The 20,877-nt window shown below is 40.2% G+C and overlaps 4 protein-coding genes across 10 annotated transcripts; 1 reads left to right on the top strand and 3 right to left on the bottom strand.

Annotated features, from left to right (window-relative positions):
• The first annotated feature begins 216 nt into the window (after positions 1 to 216).
• On the top strand, positions 217 to 1,851 carry LOC132260526 (uncharacterized). The gene is made up of 6 exons (XM_059758706.1): positions 217 to 592; positions 659 to 683; positions 824 to 929; positions 995 to 1,141; positions 1,203 to 1,448; positions 1,516 to 1,851. The coding sequence occupies exons 1-6, from the start codon at positions 564 to 566 to the stop codon at positions 1,671 to 1,673; spliced, it is 711 nt and encodes a 236-aa protein (XP_059614689.1). The 5' UTR covers positions 217 to 563; the 3' UTR covers positions 1,674 to 1,851.
• A 9-nt stretch (positions 1,852 to 1,860) lies between these two features.
• On the bottom strand, positions 1,861 to 4,311 carry LOC132260521 (uncharacterized). 3 transcript variants are annotated; one of them, XM_059758699.1, is made up of 4 exons: positions 4,210 to 4,311; positions 2,669 to 4,057; positions 2,183 to 2,609; positions 1,861 to 2,118 (listed from the first exon to the last, which is right to left on the bottom strand). In XM_059758699.1, the coding sequence occupies exons 2-4, from the start codon at positions 4,034 to 4,036 to the stop codon at positions 1,919 to 1,921; spliced, it is 1,995 nt and encodes a 664-aa protein (XP_059614682.1). In that variant the 5' UTR covers positions 4,037 to 4,057; positions 4,210 to 4,311; the 3' UTR covers positions 1,861 to 1,918. The 3 variants fall into 3 exon arrangements, with proteins under 3 accessions (XP_059614682.1, XP_059614680.1, XP_059614681.1); XM_059758697.1 differs by having other exon boundaries at positions 4,158 to 4,273; XM_059758698.1 differs by having other exon boundaries at positions 2,669 to 4,076; positions 4,158 to 4,273.
• Positions 4,312 to 4,433: 122 nt separating this feature from the next.
• LOC132260515 (CLIP-associating protein) lies at positions 4,434 to 19,166 on the bottom strand. 4 transcript variants are annotated; one of them, XM_059758688.1, is made up of 20 exons: positions 19,032 to 19,166; positions 17,878 to 18,346; positions 12,613 to 12,713; positions 12,350 to 12,526; positions 12,155 to 12,279; positions 11,663 to 12,075; positions 9,573 to 10,254; positions 9,357 to 9,404; positions 9,100 to 9,228; positions 8,865 to 8,978; positions 8,630 to 8,650; positions 7,191 to 8,380; positions 7,048 to 7,126; positions 6,813 to 6,902; positions 6,233 to 6,685; positions 6,028 to 6,169; positions 5,787 to 5,961; positions 5,513 to 5,719; positions 5,325 to 5,449; positions 4,434 to 5,262 (listed from the first exon to the last, which is right to left on the bottom strand). In XM_059758688.1, the coding sequence occupies exons 2-20, from the start codon at positions 18,067 to 18,069 to the stop codon at positions 5,205 to 5,207; spliced, it is 4,521 nt and encodes a 1,506-aa protein (XP_059614671.1). In that variant the 5' UTR covers positions 18,070 to 18,346; positions 19,032 to 19,166; the 3' UTR covers positions 4,434 to 5,204. The 4 variants fall into 4 exon arrangements, with proteins under 4 accessions (XP_059614671.1, XP_059614673.1, XP_059614672.1 ...); XM_059758690.1 differs by lacking the exon at positions 9,100 to 9,228; XM_059758689.1 differs by lacking the exon at positions 8,630 to 8,650.
• A 199-nt stretch (positions 19,167 to 19,365) lies between these two features.
• On the bottom strand, positions 19,366 to 20,791 carry LOC132260201 (uncharacterized). 2 transcript variants are annotated; one of them, XM_059758176.1, is made up of 2 exons: positions 20,678 to 20,791; positions 19,366 to 20,604 (listed from the first exon to the last, which is right to left on the bottom strand). In XM_059758176.1, the coding sequence occupies exons 1-2, from the start codon at positions 20,751 to 20,753 to the stop codon at positions 20,186 to 20,188; spliced, it is 495 nt and encodes a 164-aa protein (XP_059614159.1). In that variant the 5' UTR covers positions 20,754 to 20,791; the 3' UTR covers positions 19,366 to 20,185. The 2 variants fall into 2 exon arrangements, with proteins under 2 accessions (XP_059614159.1, XP_059614160.1); XM_059758177.1 differs by having other exon boundaries at positions 19,366 to 20,542; positions 20,678 to 20,700.
• Between the last annotated feature and the right edge of the window lie 86 nt (positions 20,792 to 20,877).

Consider the following 20,877-nt stretch of genomic DNA (forward strand, 5'->3'; position numbering starts at 1 on the left):
TGCCATCCGCCAAACGGTAAGGTTGCGGTTGGCGGGAAATTTTCACATTGTTCGCGCAATTTTCCTGCAAAATTTGAAGCTGCCAGGACGTCGTCAAAACCGACTTCAGCAGACCAACAAGTATAATAAAGTCTTGTGATTCTTGCAAATGCAACACAAATTTTACCATCTATTTTGTTCTCTTGTACATTACTAAATTATTAACATAATTGTAGAATCCCCGCGATGTAATATCCAAATTCCTGAGTGCTTGTTTTAACGATCGTTACTTTTGTTTAAATAATGCGCTTGAGGAGCTTTTCTCCGCCATTTATAAAATCGCTTTGCACCTGACAAAGTGGGGAAAGCGCGATCGTCCTATGTGTAGTGCTGCCAACATTTAGATGACAAATGCCAGCATTCTGGGATTCTCGGAATCCTGTTCCTCCTCTTCGTTTTGAGAATCCTATGCAGAGGATCACTATTAAGTGCAATCTCACGATTTTTGGTAAAAATCCTTGGGAATTGTGAAAATAAAGGCGAAAAAACATTTCTGAGATTGCAAGAATCATATTTAGCAAGCCATGAATTACAAGGAGTCCACGAATACCAAGTAAGATACTCGGAAATCCTGTTTTAATAATTCAACTTCAATATCCATTTTGTTCGTCTTTCGCAGGGTTCTTGGAAACATTTCCCGTCAGGTAAGACACCATAGAAAGTGTGCTGAATTTGAAACCTTTTGGATTCCAACTCTCAGTGAATTGAAAAGGGAAAAGAACACAGAAAATTTTCAGTACTTGAAGGAATTTTTGTCGAAGAGAGTATGATTTCTATCTTGTAGAGTGGATCCGGTTCCAGTGGTAACGCCCAGAACTTGCATAATCCCAATGCTCCCAATCCTCTCGACCCAAAGCATCTGGAAGCTGAGTACAAGGAAATTTGTACACGTAATGAAGCAGTAGTTTTTCACATCGATAGCAAGTATTTTAATGAATTACTCGTGTTGTTTCAGGCATCGGCATGCATGAGAGATCCGCTGAACTTACAAGACAAACACCGCGCGATGAAGTTACTGTTCCTACTAAACTAGCTCCCATTAGAAATCATCTGTTAGAATGTGTAAGGACTCTTGTGAGAGTGAACCAAATAATTCGGTCAGGTAATGAAATTGATGTTATGTAAGTATTTATCGCAAATATAAATATTTTGATCAATTCCAGACTTGCACGAGCGCAAGATGTTGATGCTGGAGCTCGATCAGAACCCTCCGACCATCTCAGAACGCGAGGCTGAGTTCAAAATCAATGCTATTAAGATAAAAAACATGCTGAAACGCATGTATGCTGTGGAGGCTGTGGACATAGCAACAATGGCATATAAAGAAGAAAGATACATTATAACCGAAATGGTTGCGTATCGTATTAAGCTCAAGATTCGGGAATTAGAGAAGAAATATCTTCAGCTAGGTAAAGAAGCAAACATCTCTAAATTATTGATAGCAACTCTCTTATGGACTTCCTCTTACCATTTTAGAGATGAAATATGTGGACGAGCGCATTGCTGCTCTGCAGTTTGAAGCGGCGAAGAAAGCGGCCACTCAGGAAGATTCTCCAGCCGCCAAGCCAGAGGATGAAGACCTTGGTGAAGATTGGTGTGTCTTGAACCACGAAGACTTTGCAGAGCATCAATAGGACCATAAAGAGATGAAGCCAAAATATCGAGAGATAACGATCAGAGTTGATGCGAATTTCAGGAAACATTAATTTTTTTTCAATTTCCTCTTCAAACCACTAATAAATTGTAATTCTGGTTTGAAAATAAAGTGAAAACACAAAAAATCGCTTGAAGCTGCTTCTTGTAACTGCAACGATCGTCTGCATCGAATCCTTTTCAGCAAATAATTAAGTTCACTGTTTTTTTTTTAAATATAGCTTCTTTACTTTGGCGCTTGATTTTCATCCTTTAATGAAGATCGTCCCAATCCTTGATTTGTGAGGAAATCAAACTCTCTCTTGCTCATTATCGTTGATTTCACATGAGGTGTTTGAATGACGATATTGTCTGTGTCATTCGCATTTGCTGCACTTTCTCTCACCAAATCCTCAATGAACGTTCTCAGGACGATTTTCATGACGTCTGAAAGGTGAAAATCAATCATTTTACTCAATCTAAAATCACATTAGAAAAGAAAATAATTTACCTTGAACATCTTTTTCATCCTTGGTTGATTTCTCTTGGAAAACATCATCAAGAGTCCACAAAACTGCGTTTTGAGAAGCGTCACAAAATTTCCTGCACTCTCGCTTTGCAACGGAATTATTTTCGACGTCAATGAAGTCATCCTCTCTTATCTCAGGCGATTGTTGCGGTACTAAATGTTGCTCGGCAATCCAATTGCGTACCTTCGAAGGTGTTGTTGAAGTTGCCGCAGGAAGTTTCTCCCTCCTAATCTCTGCTTTTAGGAAATCCTTGAGATTTATTCCCGCCTGCATTCTTGGCTCTGGATTTGGCGGAGTGTAGAAATATTTCCGTGCAAATATAACGATATCCTTTGTTGACCACACAGACAAATTCTTCAGAGAAGCGTGTTGCCTCAGCAGACGACAGATAAATTTCGCTCGATACCACTGAAAGTGTTGATAAAGTGATAAAAGAGAAGGAATTCGCTGCACGAGGGTGAACTTACCTCATTGCTAAATCGCTTTGTCCAGTGCAGCGCATTGTAGTCCTCCTCTGAAGCCCTTATGAAGGGAAAAGTTAAGGATATCGTTGAACTTTCATTCGCAAAAGATGAAAAAAGCGGCAAACGTCGAAGGAGAAACTCAACAGCCGCTCTAACACTGGTAAAGACAATCGAATTGAAGATTCGTCGCATTCTCTCGTGGGCATTTTGATGGTGATTCTTCGAGTAGCTGTGGTCGAATATGTGTGAAGTATAATCGAGTTTCCAGATGCTTTTAGGCTTTGAATCTCTTTCCTTATTTCTCGAATCTACTTTATCAATGGTACTTAAGAGTTCTTTCTTTATCAGCTTCCCAGTAAAATCATAAGGAAGTCCTTCAGTGCTCTTTTGCTCCTCCGAATCCGGTGAGATTCTGTTAAGCCACAATTCGGCTATCGTCTCTGCCCCAAAAGTTTCAAGTCCTGTGCATTTATCATCCAATTTTACTCTGTGGAATATTTGGACAGGCTTCTGCTTCAGCGCTGGCCAGAAGTGCAGCTGCACGCGAATTATGAATTCGCCCCAACCGAAGCGCGAGATCTTAAAGGGTGGCTTCTCAATCTCTACGCAGTCATTTGGCTGGTAAGTCGGATGCAGGAAGAATCTGATACGCTGCACCAGCTTCTCAATTGGATGATGATCTCTCGTGTGGACATAAACGAGCCATTTGTGAGACACGGAAGAGTTCATTTGATTTTCCGCTATGAATTTCGAGGTATTTCCCACAATTATTAAGTGCTTCTCTTGATTTCTGCCTCGAGATGAGTTCAAAGGAGTAATTTTTGGCTCTTCTTCCACCCCATCCACCTTTTCTTCATCACCTGTGCAGTTTTCCGGGGGGTTTTTGTTCAGCTTCTCATCCTTTTTGGTCTTTAAATTTTGCTTCAAGAGTGACGCAGCGTCCTTAGCGGCTTTCCTCCTGGGCACATCAAGTACGAGATCACTGTATCTCTTCGGAGTTTTTCCAACGAGTTTCTTTATGGCTGGATGAAGGGAAATTTGCTCTTTTGAGATGAATTTCTCCTCGAGTGTCGCTCCGTCTTCTTTCACGAGCTTGTGAATCTCTCCTGATTTGTAAAAACTCGACACTGCGGCGTATTTGAGCTCGTGCAGTTGTTTCTTCGCCTTCGCCAGACGATCCTCAATCTGGAAGGCCTCTTTCTCTCTCTCCACCAGCTCTAGCTGAAACTCCTTCTTGATAATCTCCTGTATTTTCAGTCTTCTGTCTTCCGTGGAGCATTTCTGCCTTTTCTCAGCGTGGCACTTGTAGTCAGGATCGTGATATTCCTCAATTTTTCGCTTCAACAAAATGTCCTTCTTGCTCTCATCCATGTTTTATATTTCCGGGAAGCTCTGAAAATATGTAAACAAACTGAAAGGTTAGGTCTCCACATTTTCCACCGTGAGGCTGATGACTATTCTAGTAGTTCTGTATCTGTTTTCATTCACTCACATTACAAAAAAGATGAATAAGACATCAGTAATTATATTACAATGATATTTACAGGCAAAATAACGAAATCACAGAAAAATTGTTGATCTGAGCTAGAATCTCCTCGCACATGAGAAGTATCAATTATTTCTCATAGAGGGCCACACGATCGGGAACCCGGCTGAAAATTTCCCCATCTCGAGTTAAAGCGCCCACATTCGCGTTGGTAAAAAACAAGCAATCGCTGGAATACTAGAAAAAGTGAGAAAACCGAAGAAAAACACAATTACTTTGTTTTACACTGTATTATTTTTTCCTCATTTCAATAAATATAATAAGAAGCAAATTAAATGGAATCTTAACAATTTCTACATCTGTTAAGTTGTAGTAAATTTAATATCAAATTGATTTTGACTCATCCTGCTCGCTCATCTCTTTAATGGTGACAAAAGCATTAACATTTATATTTATTTCCAATGTTTTTTTTATTTACGTGTAAATACAGGAATTCCTTTTGCGATCAACTTTAAGGACACATAATCAATAAAAAAATTTCTCATTTCTAGTTCTTCACCATTTTTACAGTGTGCAAATTGTATTAAAATATAATTTTTCCTCGATAACAAAGCATTTCGCTCAAGAAACTGACAACTGTAATTTTTTTAGACTTTCTTCCTCATAAATCCACCATCAGCACGAGTATATAGTCTCAATTTTGAGGAATAAAATTGAAATATAGTCATATTTATGTATATTTAAAAGTGTTAACTAAGTAGAGTACAGGGAAAAACTAATAAAACAGCTTAAAAATTCACTTTGCTCTTTAACCGGTAAAATTTAGCATACGCTTTTATACACCACATTTCTGCTCACTTTGTTAATTATACATAATTAATTGTTACAATGTTCCTTTATTCTCTCATGCATCTTAGCCACAGTAATTTAATATTCTCACTTTCATCCTCACAAACACTCATTTTTCCCTTCCATTTCAGTGATTATGCTTACAATTTATCGCGATAGAATTGAATATGAAATTTCATTGGGAAATGCTTCACTTTTCGCTGATCATGACGATGTCTTCTCCTGGCTTGACTTAAACTTGTTTATATAGACATTGAGGAGTCTGCAAAGAAATCACTTAATTATTGCATTTCTCTGGAAATGCGAAACATTCCTCATTATTACCTCACTTTGCTGCCAGTCAACATACTGAACTTGGGCTTCACCTTTTCCTCACCCATCACAATGTACAGCTTCACAATGCAGAAAACCGCGGCTTTCCTCACCATAGATTGGCTGTCGTCTGTCAACTGGAACGAAATATCATTATTAATAATGCTGCGTCAATCAAATGTCGTGCGCCATTCGCTCACCAGTGCAATGTTTGGCATCAGAACATCCAAATGATGCTCAGTCAGGTTCTTCCCTTGCTTACTCGCCAGCTCCGTGAGGATCTTCACTGCGCACAGATTCGTTGGGAATTCCCCAGTTGCAATGACCGGATTAAGGATGTTAATCGACAAATCGAGAGGTAGAACCGCAGCTATTTTTGGAATACTATTCTCAATCAGAGACACCACCTGAAGAAAATGAGAAGCAATTATAAAACTACTGCATATCAAACACATCTTTCCTTTCAATACACACATCTCGATTTGTCCGATAACTATCGATTATCTTGAGCAGTATCAACTCGAGAAACTGTATCCAGCAAGGCTTCATCGACTCACTCCTCACGACTTTGCACAGTGCTCGAATGGCACTCTTGAGTACAATCACATTTGACGACTGCAGGAGGTTCAGCAACATCTTCATAATACCCCTGGAAAAAATCACAATCGCATAAAGAACACAACAAACTTCCAAAGACTGCAATTTGTCAACTCACTTGAAATGCAAAATCGGCAGTTGACAATTTCCATACGTGATGCAAGCGGACAAATTACTCAGGATCTGCGCCACAGTCGTTTGTGGTGTGTCCATGTTGAGAAGTACTGCTGCCTTAACAATATCACTTTCCCTCAGTGTTTCTACAACGGAAAATCAACCCTATTAACAACATATTCTAATTACTCATTTAACTAAAAACTCACTTTCAATGATGATTTCGCCATTCTCATCAAATGTAATGTCAGCCTTCGTGATGGATCTGTCGTGACAGTCCGTCGTGTCGATTCTCACCGTGTTTTCCGGCGTGTTTGACTCGGTTGTTGTGGCCGATTGCGTCTTCGATCCATTACACGAATCATCCTTCTCACCCAGGCTAAAATGTCCGTTTAGGCCATTCGTGGCACCTTGCGTGAGCCCCAGAGTGCCCGGTGACGCCGTTCGGGTCTGCAAATACTGCTCAGTCATCTGAACTGCCGTCACATGATCCCCACCACCCATTTGACTAATGCCCGAGTCCTTGCTGTTCGCATCGCGATCCAACTTTGACTCGAAACTGTAGTTCTGAATCTCTGCCGTCGTTTTCTTCAGACTCTTGTACACCTCCTCTGAGTTCATGGGATCAGATGTCTCCACGGATGATTGGCGCGATCGAGGACCTGCAAGAGTGACAGCCAGATAAATGTTAATTCAATACACACTAATCATTATACTATATTGAATAAATCACGAGAGATTCTCTACAAATTGAAACTGTCTAAGAAATGTCGGAAGATAAATACTCACTAGAATTATTTTGCAAACTATATGGACCACTTGGGCTAAGCTGCGGTTTTGGACTCGTACACGAGAGAGGAGATGATGGACTGTCTGTTCCTAAAAGAATGTCAAGCACACTGTTGTCTATTCTCTCATCTAAAGAAGCAACCATTCTAATCTATATGTACTAGTGAACTATTTAATATTTTTCAATATCTAAGAAATCGTGCATTATCAAGAATACTTCTAGCGTAATAATTACCTTTACGTAAATTCTGTTGAATGATTACTTTCACTCCATCAGAGTGCTCCTTCGGCAGAACTTGCAACAGGCTCGTCATCTACAAGTGACCGACAATAAAATTATTACAATTCATCATTAGATATCCCAAAGGCCCCACTCACATTTTGCGGGTTGCACTTGTACAGGGCGAAGAGACAGTGTCGAGCCTGATTTCTCAACTCCATGCTCTTCTTGTCCTGCGACGCCTGGACAATCTTAATGACGGCCGCCTCGGCTGGCCTCTGGATCGAAAAGTGCTCCGGTTGGCAATACGTTTGCGCTAGATTCGTGAGGAACTTCAGTGTCGCCACGCGAGACTTTGTGTTCTGCGTCTGGGCCGAATCGACGAGAATGCGAAAAACACTCTGTATCTGCAAATCACCCGGAAAGTATTCATACACCAGATCCAGTGTCTTCCAGATTTTCGTTTGCATCGAGCCCAGAAGATCCGTGCCGAGCTTCAGAAACAGTCTCGTGAGGAGGATAAAGAGCCAGTCATGGAGATCATTGGCGTGGGCCAGGATCACCTCGTTCAGAGCATCCAGAAACAGTGCATAGACCTTTGTTTGTGTGTCCATGAACATTTTCCGGAAGAGATCCAGCATGCACTGCAGCTGCTGCTGATTCAGTACTTTTCCCTCCGCCAGATACTGTGTCAGACTCACGAGACCATCCCGCCTCTCAGTCCACTGTGTGGAGGCGCAGTACTGAATGATGTCGTCGATGTCCTCCAGTGCCGATCTGTATCCATCGAGACGCGATCTCGACCCACTCCACGAATACGTGTCTCCACCGCGACGGAAATTGCCGAAACTCCGATCAGAGCACACCGATGACGCCTCACTCTCGTCCGACTCATCGCGTGACGACTTCATCTTCAGCCTGGAGAAGTCCGCACTGAGATCATCCTCAGGCGACAGTGCATCCGCCAGAGCATTCTCTTGCTCCCGACTCTGCTGCAGGATCTTCTGCGCCATCAAAGGCCGCCCGGGATTGATTGGCGGTCTCCTTGGATTGCTGCCGTACACATTGCGCTTCACCGCACTCGATTGTGTCCGCGTGGGACTCGTCTCGCGCGAATTGGCCAGAGATCGCGGAATGCCGGACGCCTTCTTTGGCACTGTTCCCGTCTGCCGATATGTCGCATAAGTTGCGTAAGGCTCCTTCAGCCTCGACGATGGCGATGTACTCCTCGAAGTCGGCTGCGACTGTGACACTCCCGATCGCGACGTCTGACGCCCCGAAGTCACGCCGCGATGCTCAGGCGATGGCTGCTGCGATGGCGTCGACACGGCGCTCTTCTTTGCGCGAGCTGCAAAAGAATCATTCTCAATAACAACGTCCAGAAAAATACAATTAGCTTGATAGCAGCTACGAAAAATCATGCACTGATCGAAAGAACTATATTAAGTTCAACACAGTTAATTCCTTTCCTCATATTAGTAACATTTTTCTATTAAATTATAGTTTCTTCTCCGCCACCAAATTGTTAGTCTCTACTTAATATAATTATTTCTCTCAGTACATTAAATATGTCGATAAGCAAAAAATGCAAAAATACCTTGTTGCGCCATTTGTCCTTCTGCAAATTGGTCGCAAAATACGTGATTTGTCAATATAAAAGAGAGACACAAAAATAAATTAAGTGCATCACAGGACAAATAAAAGACGACATTCGATTAATATTCACACAAACACACTTCAAATCTCATTAGTTTTTGTCTTCTTCTGTTGAAATTATAAATTCACTATTTGACATCATTCCAGCAATACACAGAATAAACTTGATAACTTACGCAATGATGCCGTTCCTGATGACACCTTGAGTCTCGCCAGGGATGAATACTGAGCCCTTGCTCGTGCTCTCTGAGCCGCTTGCGTATCGACAGCCGAAATACTACGAAAATTTGCTGCAAGGATTGAATTTAAAAACATCGGTTAATTGCCTTTGAAGTGAAAAAAATAGAAGGCAGGATAAAATAGAAATAAATGGATAAACTGAAGAAATATTAAGTCTATCTTCAAATCAACCTCTGCATGGCACCATCTCCCTGTGCGCCACAGGAATTCCACTTCGATTTCTATTGTACGAGCGTGGCAATGACGGCACTCTCTGCAATCTGGCGGTTGCTAGATTTTCCGTGCTCGTACTTGTCGCTTCTTTCAATTTCAAATTAGTTTGTTATCAAAGATTTGAGAATATCCATTTGGCAAGCATGGGAAAAAGTCATCTTTTAAGCATCACTCAAGACAAATCAAATCAATGCTACACACAGTCATTAACTTACCTGATGGACTCGCGACGGGACTACGAAGGCCGGAAGATGGCTTTCGCCCTGAAATGAGACAGTGAGTAAAGCACATAAATCCACAGAAGCACAAATGGCTCAATGATAAAGAGTAAGTAAGTGAGTGGGTAGAATTTTGAAGATAGCATTATTTGCAGCCTTTAGACAGAGAGTAAATATGGGATGGATAAATGAGTTACATGGCATAGAACGTACTCAGAACAGAGCCAGGCATTGAATTCAAGCTGCTATTGCTTCCACGAAGACTGGCACTCATCGAACCTGTTCCATTGCCGCCACCGTCGTCCCTCTCGCGATCAACAGCACGCTGCGTGGTGATGTCCAGCTGCTGATACAGCTCGCTTGCCATCGCTGGGAAGTGCCTGTGGAATGACCAGTACGCTCGCCGGCTGTATCTCCTCGCATCAACATCGGCATCACTCAAGCCCTTCTTCAGGGCATCCCGCAATTGCGTGGCACTCCTCTCCAGTGATCGCGTCGCCCATTCCTCGTACAGCAACAACATCACTTCACACAGTGTGGAGCGAATGTCTTTTGATTTCGACTGCATGAGATTCTGCGTCAATATTGGAATCAATTTCGGCGCGTGGGTGTATCTGATCACAAACTTCAGCGCTATTGTGCCAGCAGATGATATCACTTTTGCCGAATTCTGTATCAAATTGACAAGCTCCTGCAGAATGTAAATGCTGAATTGGTCCAGTTTGTTCTTCAGCGTCTTCGACATGTACGCCAGTGTGATACACGCCTCTCTTATCACTTGTGATCGCAGCTCTTTGAGTATGTCAAGGAATGCTATTGATAGGTCCTTTAGATACTGCAGAAACATCGTCATTTGTTGTGGACCCGACATCAGCAGAGATCGAATGTTTTTCAGCTGAAATCAAGGAGAAAAATACGTCAATAGACAAAGTCAATTACACTGTGCAACACTTTTCTGCCCTTTTTTTGAAGTGTGGATTTTCTGATTCCTTGAGTCATCAGCTTTTCAACGGTACCTTCCTTTTTTCTCTAGACCCTCAAGTTTTCCTTTTAGAGCCTATTTTCCATTTTCCACTATTTTCACCCACTTTGCCGCACTTATGTGCTCATATCTCGCCCAATTTTCCACGGATTTTCCTCAAATTAGTCTCAAATGATAGCTATTGAAATTACCTACTACTTTGTAAAACATTGTGAGTGTTTTAGATCACTCCTTGTTGGTCAAAAATGATCTTTTGTGAACCACTAGGTAAAAAATTCGCCGGCTTTTTCACCACTTTTTTCTAAATATCTCCGAAACGAAGAAACTTTTATGTTGGATTATTTTTCCTATGTGTAGAGCACTTCAGGGGATGCATTTCCTCCATACATGCCGAAGTGATATCTCTTCTCTATCTGCCGGAAAAACGAGGTTTTTCCTCGACAAGTTTTGCTTTTTTATGCTACGCGCACCCGCTAAAAAATTGAAAGAAGGTACATTTTGCTGTCTACGCACTCATTTAGATGATGATAATGCTTAGATGTTAAAACAAAAGAGAAAAAAGGCCAATATCTCGACTTTTTAGCTATTTTAGGTATTTTTTTGGTCTTAATGACAACAACTCCTTAAAAAACACGAAAAATTCACGTAAAATAGCTAAAAAGTCGAGATATTGGCCTTTTTTCTCTTTTGTTTTAACATCTAAGCATTATCATCATCTAAATGAGTGCGTAGACAGCAAAATGTACCTTCTTTCAATTTTTTAGCGGGTGCGCGTAGCATAAAAAAGCAAAACTTGTCGAGGAAAAACCTCGTTTTTCCGGCAGATAGAGAAGAGATATCACTTCGGCATGTATGGAGGAAATGCATCCCCTGAAGTGCTCTACACATAGGAAAAATAATCCAACATAAAAGTTTCTTCGTTTCGGAGATATTTAGAAAAAAGTGGTGAAAAACCCGGCGAATTTTTTACCTAGTGGTTCACAAAAGATCATTTTTGACCAACAAGGAGTGATCTAAAACACTCACAATGTTTTACAAAGTAGTAGGTAATTTCAATAGCTATCATTTGAGACTAATTTGAGGAAAATCCGTGGAAAATTGGGCGAGATATGAGCACATAAGTGCGGCAAAGTGGGTGAAAATAGTGGAAAATGGAAAATAGGCTCTAAAAGGAAAACTTGAGGGTCTAGAGAAAAAAGGAAGGTACCGTTGAAAAGCTGATGACTCAAGGAATCAGAAAATCCACACTTCAAAAAAAGGGCAGAAAAAAGTGTCATTTTTGTTGCCTAGTGTTATTAGAGCCGCTGTGTGCTTTACTCACAGCATCCACTCTCTTCTCCCAGTCCATCGTCTTGTCACCAATCAATTTGATTATTTGCTTCATTTTCTCCTCAAAATCACGCGTCCCGTAGATTACCACTGCAGGTACAGCTTCGAAGCACGCTTCAAATACATCTTGGGACACTGCGCCAGCAGCCAAATCGCCGCTGGACATGCCACACGCCTCCATGCCGGCGGGACGTCGTGGCGGAGCTGAAGGAACACGCTTCACAAGTCGCGTAGGTCTTGGCATTGCTGCTGTGTCAATGTCATCTGAGTTGGTCAGAGCATGTGATGTCAGTGCTGACGGCATCAGGAGACCATCATTGCGGATCTCATCGAATTTTCCCTCCAGTATCGCTAGCTTTCCTATTGGCACATCCTTCCTCTGCAAGTCAGCTCTCAGTTTGTCACCTGAGACAAAAAAGTAAAACATTAATATGCTGAGGTCGCAGAAAAATTGCAAGCATTGACAATTAATACTACTACTCACCAACATGCTTGTAGATTTCTACCAGTGTTTGCACAGCTTCATCACGCACTGTCACCGTTGGATCACCAAGAAGATCAGCAATTGGCTGAATGTAGTTCTTCAGTGACAATGATTGTGTTCCATATCTGGATGAGAAAACAATTCATTTCATTTCCTCAAGCATAAAAAAAATTCATCCACACATTGATTACTCACTCATTCAGCGTATTTACTATCGTTTTGAGAAACTCCTCACGAACTTTTGAGTTCTTATGCTTGAAGCATGTCGTTAACTTGTCCAATAATTGTTGAGGCGTCAACACACGGTATTCCACCAATTTCTGCAGGACAAGTTGAGCCTTCTCTCGCACTGTATCGCGATTGTCCCCCAATCTGAAAGGCATTCAAAAATCAATTAACCCACATTTGCGTCAATTTAATCACACTCCAGCCACAATTTTAATCACATTCCCACTCACCTATCTACCACATTCTGCAGCACAGTCGGCGTGTATGCATTGAAGTCTTGTCCTAAGCGCCCAATTAATTCACTAAGTGCTTCAAGTGCACGCTGAGCAATCTGCAAATTGAGAGTAAGTTCAATGTTAAAACTCATCAAAATCAGAGGATATTCTTAGAATTCTTAAACACTATTAATTTACATCTTCTCATCTTTCAAACATGGCGAGATCTTGTTTGCACTTTTGGCATAATCCACTCCAACACTCCTTCGCGAGTAGAAAATAAAAATCGTGAAACTCTATCTGGAATGCCAAGAATGGTCTTTACCACCAATTTTCAGAAGATGTATGAAATATATTTTATTGTGTCTTTACTCTGGACAAGAAGCAATAACCTCAAATGTTTCTTACACATCACTTTAGGCGTTCAATATATTTCCCTCATTGAAAGCACAACAACAACAAGAACCATATTGAAATTGCCGAGATTGTGCAGTAATAAATCGTAAGAAGAGTATCGATAAAAATTCTCATACACCGTCGTCTCATCAAGTCATTTTGCTGTTGTTTCAATCAAAATTTATTTTCGGTACCGGAACAACCACATTAAGCGTGATGTTTATTTTTAGACTTAACATATACACATGAAAAGGAGAAAAAAAAGTATTACACAAGTAATCGAAAATGCCGCATAACTCCTTTATACATATACACACGATTTATGCGTTATTTCTCTCTTCGCTTCGGCTTTTTGCCCATCGTCGCATTCTCGTGCAAAAATTGATTTCAAGTCAATTGTGTCAGTGTTCATTGATTGTCTTTGCGTTCCAATTCATTGAAGTCTAGAGAGGGTAAAAGGACATGAAGAAGAACAGTGTCGATTGGAGATGATCTCAACATTATCGAAGAAACTATTAAAATGCCGAAAATATACAGTTTTGAGAGAAAGATTCTTTATTACTCCACTATAGTTCAATGTACTATTTATTGTCATATTGCTTCCCTCTTTTATTTATTAAATACACGCTCGGTTGACTTTCTGAGCGATTAATCATGGGCCTCTTTTTATACATTTATATTGATCTCATAATAAGGACTACGCCAATGATTTTATTCACACATAATAACAATCATTTTCGCTGCATTTTGCTGCCAATCATGATAAACTCTTGGACAAAAAGTGTGCATAGATTAAACAACGTGTGATTAAAAGTTCGAAAACTCATTTTCACTCAATTGTTAAAGCACTTTGCAACAGCTTCATCCATCACACACTAAATTGTCCGAAATAATATGTTTTCCATTCAAATAAAACTGTGGGAATTTTCTCTCGTTTTACGGTTTTTCTTCCATTCTCTTTGCCACTTGACTTTGACTCGACGTTTTTTCGTACTGGTTAAGTAAATGAATTGCTCTGAGAAAAACCGCAAAATTTAACAATGACCTTTTTGCATTCCCCACACAAGTTGAACTCAAATTTCTGTGTGCATTGAAGACGACACATTTTCGTGAGTAGGTATTTGTGCGTGTATTTTTAAAATATCTTCATTACATCGAGAAGACAAATTTCCTAGACTGTCTCGTTTCTTATTTTATCCTCAAAAATATCATTTTGCCTCTCAAACTCAACTTTCTTCTTCATCTCTCTTTCACATTCAATGGTTTTGGACCTGAAATTCATTTACACACTTCACGATTTTGTGCTGAAAATCAAACGACTTGCGCGCGCACACAGAAAAAGCAACACTCTGACTCATCGTCATCATCGTAACTGCATCAGCACAAATATTATTTATTATTTCTGTGAAACCATTGGCACAAGAAGAGGCTCTTCTCACGTTACATCTGTTGTAATTCATAACAGTAACCTCCAATTTGGCCATTTGCATAGAGAATATACCGGAAAGTACCGCACAGAGAGAGAGATTTATCAAATAAACCAATTAAGTAATTATGTGAAACTGGAGAAAGAACATTTTCACGGTAATTTGTGGCTCAATCAAAAACACTTTGGGCACAGAAAAATGCTGAACATTCAAGCCATACATTTTCGTCAAAATTGATAGTGTGTAGAAAATACTTTTTCGCATGTTATGTATAACAGAATAACCTTGATGTTTAGCCATTATGTAAAAGTCGAATATACGTGAAAAATTATGTACTTGGACTGTTTGCCTATATCTCAATTATCATCAATTTGTCTTATTGTATGATAAATGACATCAGATGGTGTCACCTTTTTTACCTCACGTTTCGCGCAAAAGAAAATAAAAAACCTCTCAACTTTAAAATCCAAAATATTCAACACTTTCGCGCGAGAAACAACAGAAAAATTCACAGCTTCACCCTGAAAACGCGAGTCGGCGACTGAAAAATTCTGCATTACATTTTTCACAGTCTCACCAAAATCACTTATTCGCATTTTTTTCCTCCTCATCAACATCCCACAACATTATGAGCTAATAACCAATGTTGACAATCGAATAAACAGCGCAGAATGTGCGCAAGAGAGAGAGAGAGAGAGAGAGAGAGATGAGAAACACAATGTAGTGACACAAATACAGAGAGAAATCTTCCCACGTGAATCTTCTATAAAAGTCACTTGAAAATAATTTCTTAATTTTTTTCTTCCCCCACTTCATCTGACCATATTTTTCAGAGCAGTCAAGAAATTCGTGCTTCAGTTGAGAATTAATAAATTGGGTTTCCTTCCATTGCCAAAAAAATCTTCTGCAATCGTGATTCTAACACTCATAGCACAAGTGATGAGAATTGAAAGACAATTTAAAAGAAAAAAAATACCTCAACTTCACGTGTGTCTAACAACCCGTAGAAGAGAAGAATTCGTAAATAAAATAACAGTTTAATATAATTCTCCATAAAAATAATCCACATGAAAGAAATATCACCAGTGAAAGTGAGAGTATGGAAATGAAAACATATTTCGGCATCGTCTGCTCGCGACAATTCGGAGGATGAGCGCAAGAAAGGCGATTAAAAGCAATTGCATTAATTGACTTTTCAACTTCCCATATTAAATTACAGACAAGAAATTTTGTGATTGTGACATTTTCTCTTGTTGCACTCTGTGAATCTCAAAACAACTTCGCCACGACATTTATATTGGAAATTCATTGAATCTTCCACTCTCTCGCCTTTCCTTTCCTTTCAAACTCAACAATCTGCAATAAAATTTAAATTACTGAATAAGCACGGCATCTCAGTGTGTGAAGATATTTGAAATACATTACTTTTTGCAATATTATAGTGAATTTTCTCTCTTTTTTCCTCACACCATTTCTCACAGTGTATCAAATCCAAAAGATCTCAAAATAAACATCAAATTCAATGGCAAATTTCGTCTCAACGACGAGATGTATAATTCAATCACAGAGCGCAAATTCATGCCCTCAACACTTCGATAGATTAGATAATTGAATATTGTTAATTTAATCTAATGAAGAGAAATGTCTGAAGGCACAATTTCACTTCACAACCCATTCAATCCCATATAAAAAATTGGCTGCACCATTTTTGGAGTCTGCCTAAGTAAAATCCAACAAATTAACACACGATAGACTCTCAAAAGTGGATCAAATAACTTCAACCATATTTGGCGGTAAGGAAATTACAGATAGGGACAAGACAGCAACAACCTCTCTTGATTATGCGATCAAACATTGCGTTACAGCAGAAAATCCAACATCTCTGCGGAATGCTCAAGTGATTGAGGCAAGAAGTCACTTCATTAGCTTGTTGTTTTCATCTCAACTCCTTTTTTTGTCTTCCCATTCAATTGCCCATCAAATTATAGAACGATATTTCACGAGTGAGTGAACATTTTAATACTCTCCAGTTTATCGGTAGCGTCAATAAATCATTTTTTCAATTGAATTTCATTCACATTGACTTCGCTAAACCTTGAGAAGCTATAGTTGAAATGAAAACTTCACGCACAAGATTCTTTACATTTTCCCAACACCCACATTTTGACAGAATTATCCACATTTTTCCATCCTTGTTAAATTAATACAGCAATTTTCACTCTGTACACTTTTTTCCTCATTTACAATTTTGCCGAGGTGTTTTTCGTGCTAGTGAGTCATTAAATGTCACACAAAATAGAAAATATTCACCTCCAACACCACGTCTTTTTGTCTTTTACTCCTCTTCCACCGCAGCCAAAATGGACACAAAATTAGTGAAGAAGCAGCTTTTGCAAAACTAATCGATATTTCACCAACTCAAGTCGCCTTTCAGGCACTTTTTCGTACGGAAATTAAGACAATTTCCTAATACAACGAGATACTGCTCAATTCACAACAAGCACCTCAGCACAACTGAGGCGAAAATCATCGGGAGACAAATAGCTGAGGAACAGAACTGTTGCCAATTCTAACTCGAATTGGCGAACATCCAGACAATTTGAAAGGTGAAAGAAGGAAGAGGAAAAACAAAAATATTCTCACTCAAAATAGGTTTTCTGCTGCACAAATGGAGAAGACATGAAGAAGCACTTCACTGTGCGTACTTCAACTGCATTCCAGAATACATTTGCTCAAAAATATGATATTGCCAAAGTTATAGAATAATAAGTGAATAAATTTCAGGTTTAAATCGACCTCTTTCGACTCATTAATCTGTTCAGAAGTTCTTTTCTTGCCAAATATCATGAAATCAATTAAAGAAATGAACTAGTTTTAGAACATTAATTTGAGAGCTTAACTGCGAGATTTCAGGCTTCAAAGGTGTATAATTGTTCTTATCTTTCTGTCTAAGACAATGCCATCAACTCTATGCCCAGAATGTGTTCTAGAACAATAATTCCTCTCGATCTGCATGCCTGTTCAGGTCCACAAACCATTGAAATGCCCTTTTGCCTTTCCTGCGTGTGTCACAATCCATTGAAATTACTTCAACAGGATTTACTATACTTTAAGCACATAATGTCATATTTATGCATTGCAACATGACAACATTGATTTTCTTGTGCTGTCTTCAGGGCGCTTCTCTAAATCCTTTTCCAGGCTTCGAAGGCCTGACAGTCATTAACTCAGCCACACGAATATCCGTGTAGACAAATGAACGCCATAAAGTGTAATTGGTGTCTGAGAGACGGTTCCAGTATTAAAGAGTTATCATAAAAAAGAGTCATGCTTCGATGACATCACATATTCAGCTCGTACAGAAGCCAAGCGTATGCAAATTATCAATTAATATTTGAATAGATGCGAAAGGGAGGGAAGATGGGCGTGAAGAGGACAACAGAGATCTGATACTCACTTTGAAATGACTTCCCGTGAGCCAAGGCTGCAGGCCGTCGATCAGCATCCCCAGGTCCGAGCAGATGAGCTCGTTTTCGCTATCGCTGAGGAAATTCACGAGATCCTCCGCGAGCTGCGCTCTCACCCGCATGTCAGCCTTGCCCATCAACGCGATGAAGCCATCCAGATCGGCGGGGCGATTGTAAGCCATGTTGACACTCTGGGATTTGCCTCACTTTCACAGATTTTCAGTGCAGAATCCTAATCCTCTTCTAATACATCTTCACACACACATTTCTCCAAAAACTCCACACATTCCACTCTGTCAGAACACTTATTGCTTCGCACTTCTTGCGGAAGAATCTGCTAATCAGAAATCACGTTCAAATTGCAAAATTCTCGTCTCAGTTATATAACAAGACTGATAAACACACTTTTCGCACAACCAAATCTATGATCCTCGCGGGTGGTCCTCGAAATTTTCACACCTGTAAAGACAGACAATTGAGAGAACAGAATTAATAAAAGTAAAACAACAAATCACTCAAGGTTGCTCAATTTTATCAGCGAGTACGGAATGACGTAATACGATAGATAGTGAAAATCTGAACCGCGAGTGAAAAGATTGAGAGTTTTTCTTGGTGGCCGCCGAACAACTCTTCCCGGATAACGGAGAGAGATGTGAGAAAAGTTCCCCTCTCCAGACGAAAAACACACTCAAAGATGTCACATATCAAAAATCGACTTTTTCTCGCAGATTATCGTGAAAACTCATCTCACTGACCACAATAAATTGTTTGTGTGACTCTTATCAAAGAGTTTTGATTAGCTAGACTGGAAAACTTGCAACTTTTTGAAGGTATAAAAGGTGTTTCAATAAATAGTGACACTCTTTTACACTCACTTTTCCCCGAGTTTTCGTGTGTTTTTCCACTTCTTCAATCTCATAAACCACTCCCAATCATCACTTGGTGCATTGCTGAGGGGAATTTTGGGTGTTTTGACACTGTTGCTGCATCTTCCAGTGCTGAACTTTCACGAGAAATTCGTGTGTGAAATTTTTTGCAAGAGTGTCAACCATTTTGGTCCTTTTTTGGAGTCTTTCTCTTTCCCCGCAAATTCACCCTTTTCCCACTACTCATAGCATCCCAACATGCTCCCAACCATACTCACAGCAGTCCTGGTGGATTTGTCTACGAATTCTGATGTGATTTTGCACTCAAGTCCTGATATTTTAACACAAAAAACTCCTGAAACATCTTCAACACAATTTTCCGCCTCGAAAGTCGCACTCCACTACACACAAATGGCCGGAAACTAAATATGGCTGCCTGTCGAAATGACACTCTGCGCTGGCGGCGCCTCTGCAGACTGAAGTGAACAATGTTTTCGAAGATCATTGGATTTGAAATCCCAAAAATGAGAAACGATCTTTCACTTTTTGTCTTACAAGAAAATCTCCGCAGGGAAATTCATGTGAATAAAAACATTTGGTTTGAATTAAACGTTTATTTTGTGGTATCACAGAATATATTTACAAATATCAGTCGGAAATAAACATATAAAATATTCTTTCCAATAAATTCACAGGGTGTGTGTATTTCGATTTTCTTTCTCAAATGGTCTTGCTGTGAAAAGGGAAGTGTAAAAAAAGATAAACGGTAAATCTTTGGCGACAACGAGGGACATGTGAAGTGTCTTTATCTTGCACTCTCATTTTCATGAAATATATATTGGTTGTAAATTGCGGACGATAAGGTACTGTCTGATACGCAAGCCCGATATAATTTTGCTTCCAAAAATACACCGGGGAAAACGCCTAGAATGGGGCCGCTTTTCCAGTGGAAATCAGCCCGCAGAGGGAAGTTAATTGGTTTTCACTTAGATATGTTAATTTGGATACGGGAATAATTTAGCTGAATTATTTTCCACTTAAGTGTGTCTATTGTATGCGTTTTTGTGTGATATGTGTGGGCAGCTTTTCAAGGATATACATATGTATTGCTCTGATGAATTAAACGTGACTTGGGCTGGGGAATTGAAGACTCTCGCGAATGTTACTTATACTTTACGTAGTATGAATTGTATTACGCTGATTCACTTATCGCTATTGTAAATATTAGTAAATAGAGGACTTCGATAGTGTTGAAATTTGGGGAGTTCGATTTTGCCAGAGGCGCCCTGTGAAGCACTTCTGAGTGGATTTCCGAAAATTCTCACCGGCGATCTTCTCGCCATCGATGGCACAGATAGCAAAACATGGTTATCAACTTCTAGAAGTGATGGAGACGTGAAATAGTTGATGAAAAAGAGGAAAGGGCGCCCCATTAAATGAGGGGCGGATCGTCAAAGTCCGTGCCCATCATCACGTCCTGATACGAGGGTCGATGGCGCACAAAGAAGCGCGACACCACGGCCTCGCGAATGCGTTGTGCCACGCGGTAGCGCACCGTGCCATACACGACACCCACGATTATCAATACCACGAGAATGGGTATCAAAATGCCGCCAACGATGTGATGGGAGCTCGGCGGGCGGCGCAGGATGACCTGCACAGTGTCGGCTTTCGCGGTCCCCGGTCGCCGCTGCACGCAGTACTCCGCCTCGCTCTCGTACATGGCGTTAAACTGGTAATTGTCCGTTTCTGAGCACTCGCACTTGCCAACGGTGGACTCCATAAGTGTCTGTAAACATCTTGAATTAATTGGACAATCGTTGTCCAAATCGGAGGTACTGCAATTTTTCACTGCGAATAAAGCAACTCAATTAGCCTACATTCGTCCCGTTTGGCGACAAAATACCATGCTTCCGATACGTACCTGTATGTTCACAATATATACAAATGGTCACGATTGATAAATTTATTGATATTCCAAGAAAACTAACAAAATTCATTTTCCACGATCCAGCTGTGGTCGTCTAAATAGAGTTTTCGTCTCACCTCTGACACCCTTTGTCATATGCAAACGCCCCAAACAGCCACGGTGGCGCTGGAAGGCATCTTCGAACTTTGCAGACC

This window comes from Phlebotomus argentipes, unplaced genomic scaffold (assembly GCF_947086385.1).
Source record: "Phlebotomus argentipes unplaced genomic scaffold, Phlebotomus argentipes genome assembly scaffold_18, whole genome shotgun sequence".
NCBI classification, from domain to species: domain Eukaryota; kingdom Metazoa; phylum Arthropoda; class Insecta; order Diptera; family Psychodidae; genus Phlebotomus; species Phlebotomus argentipes.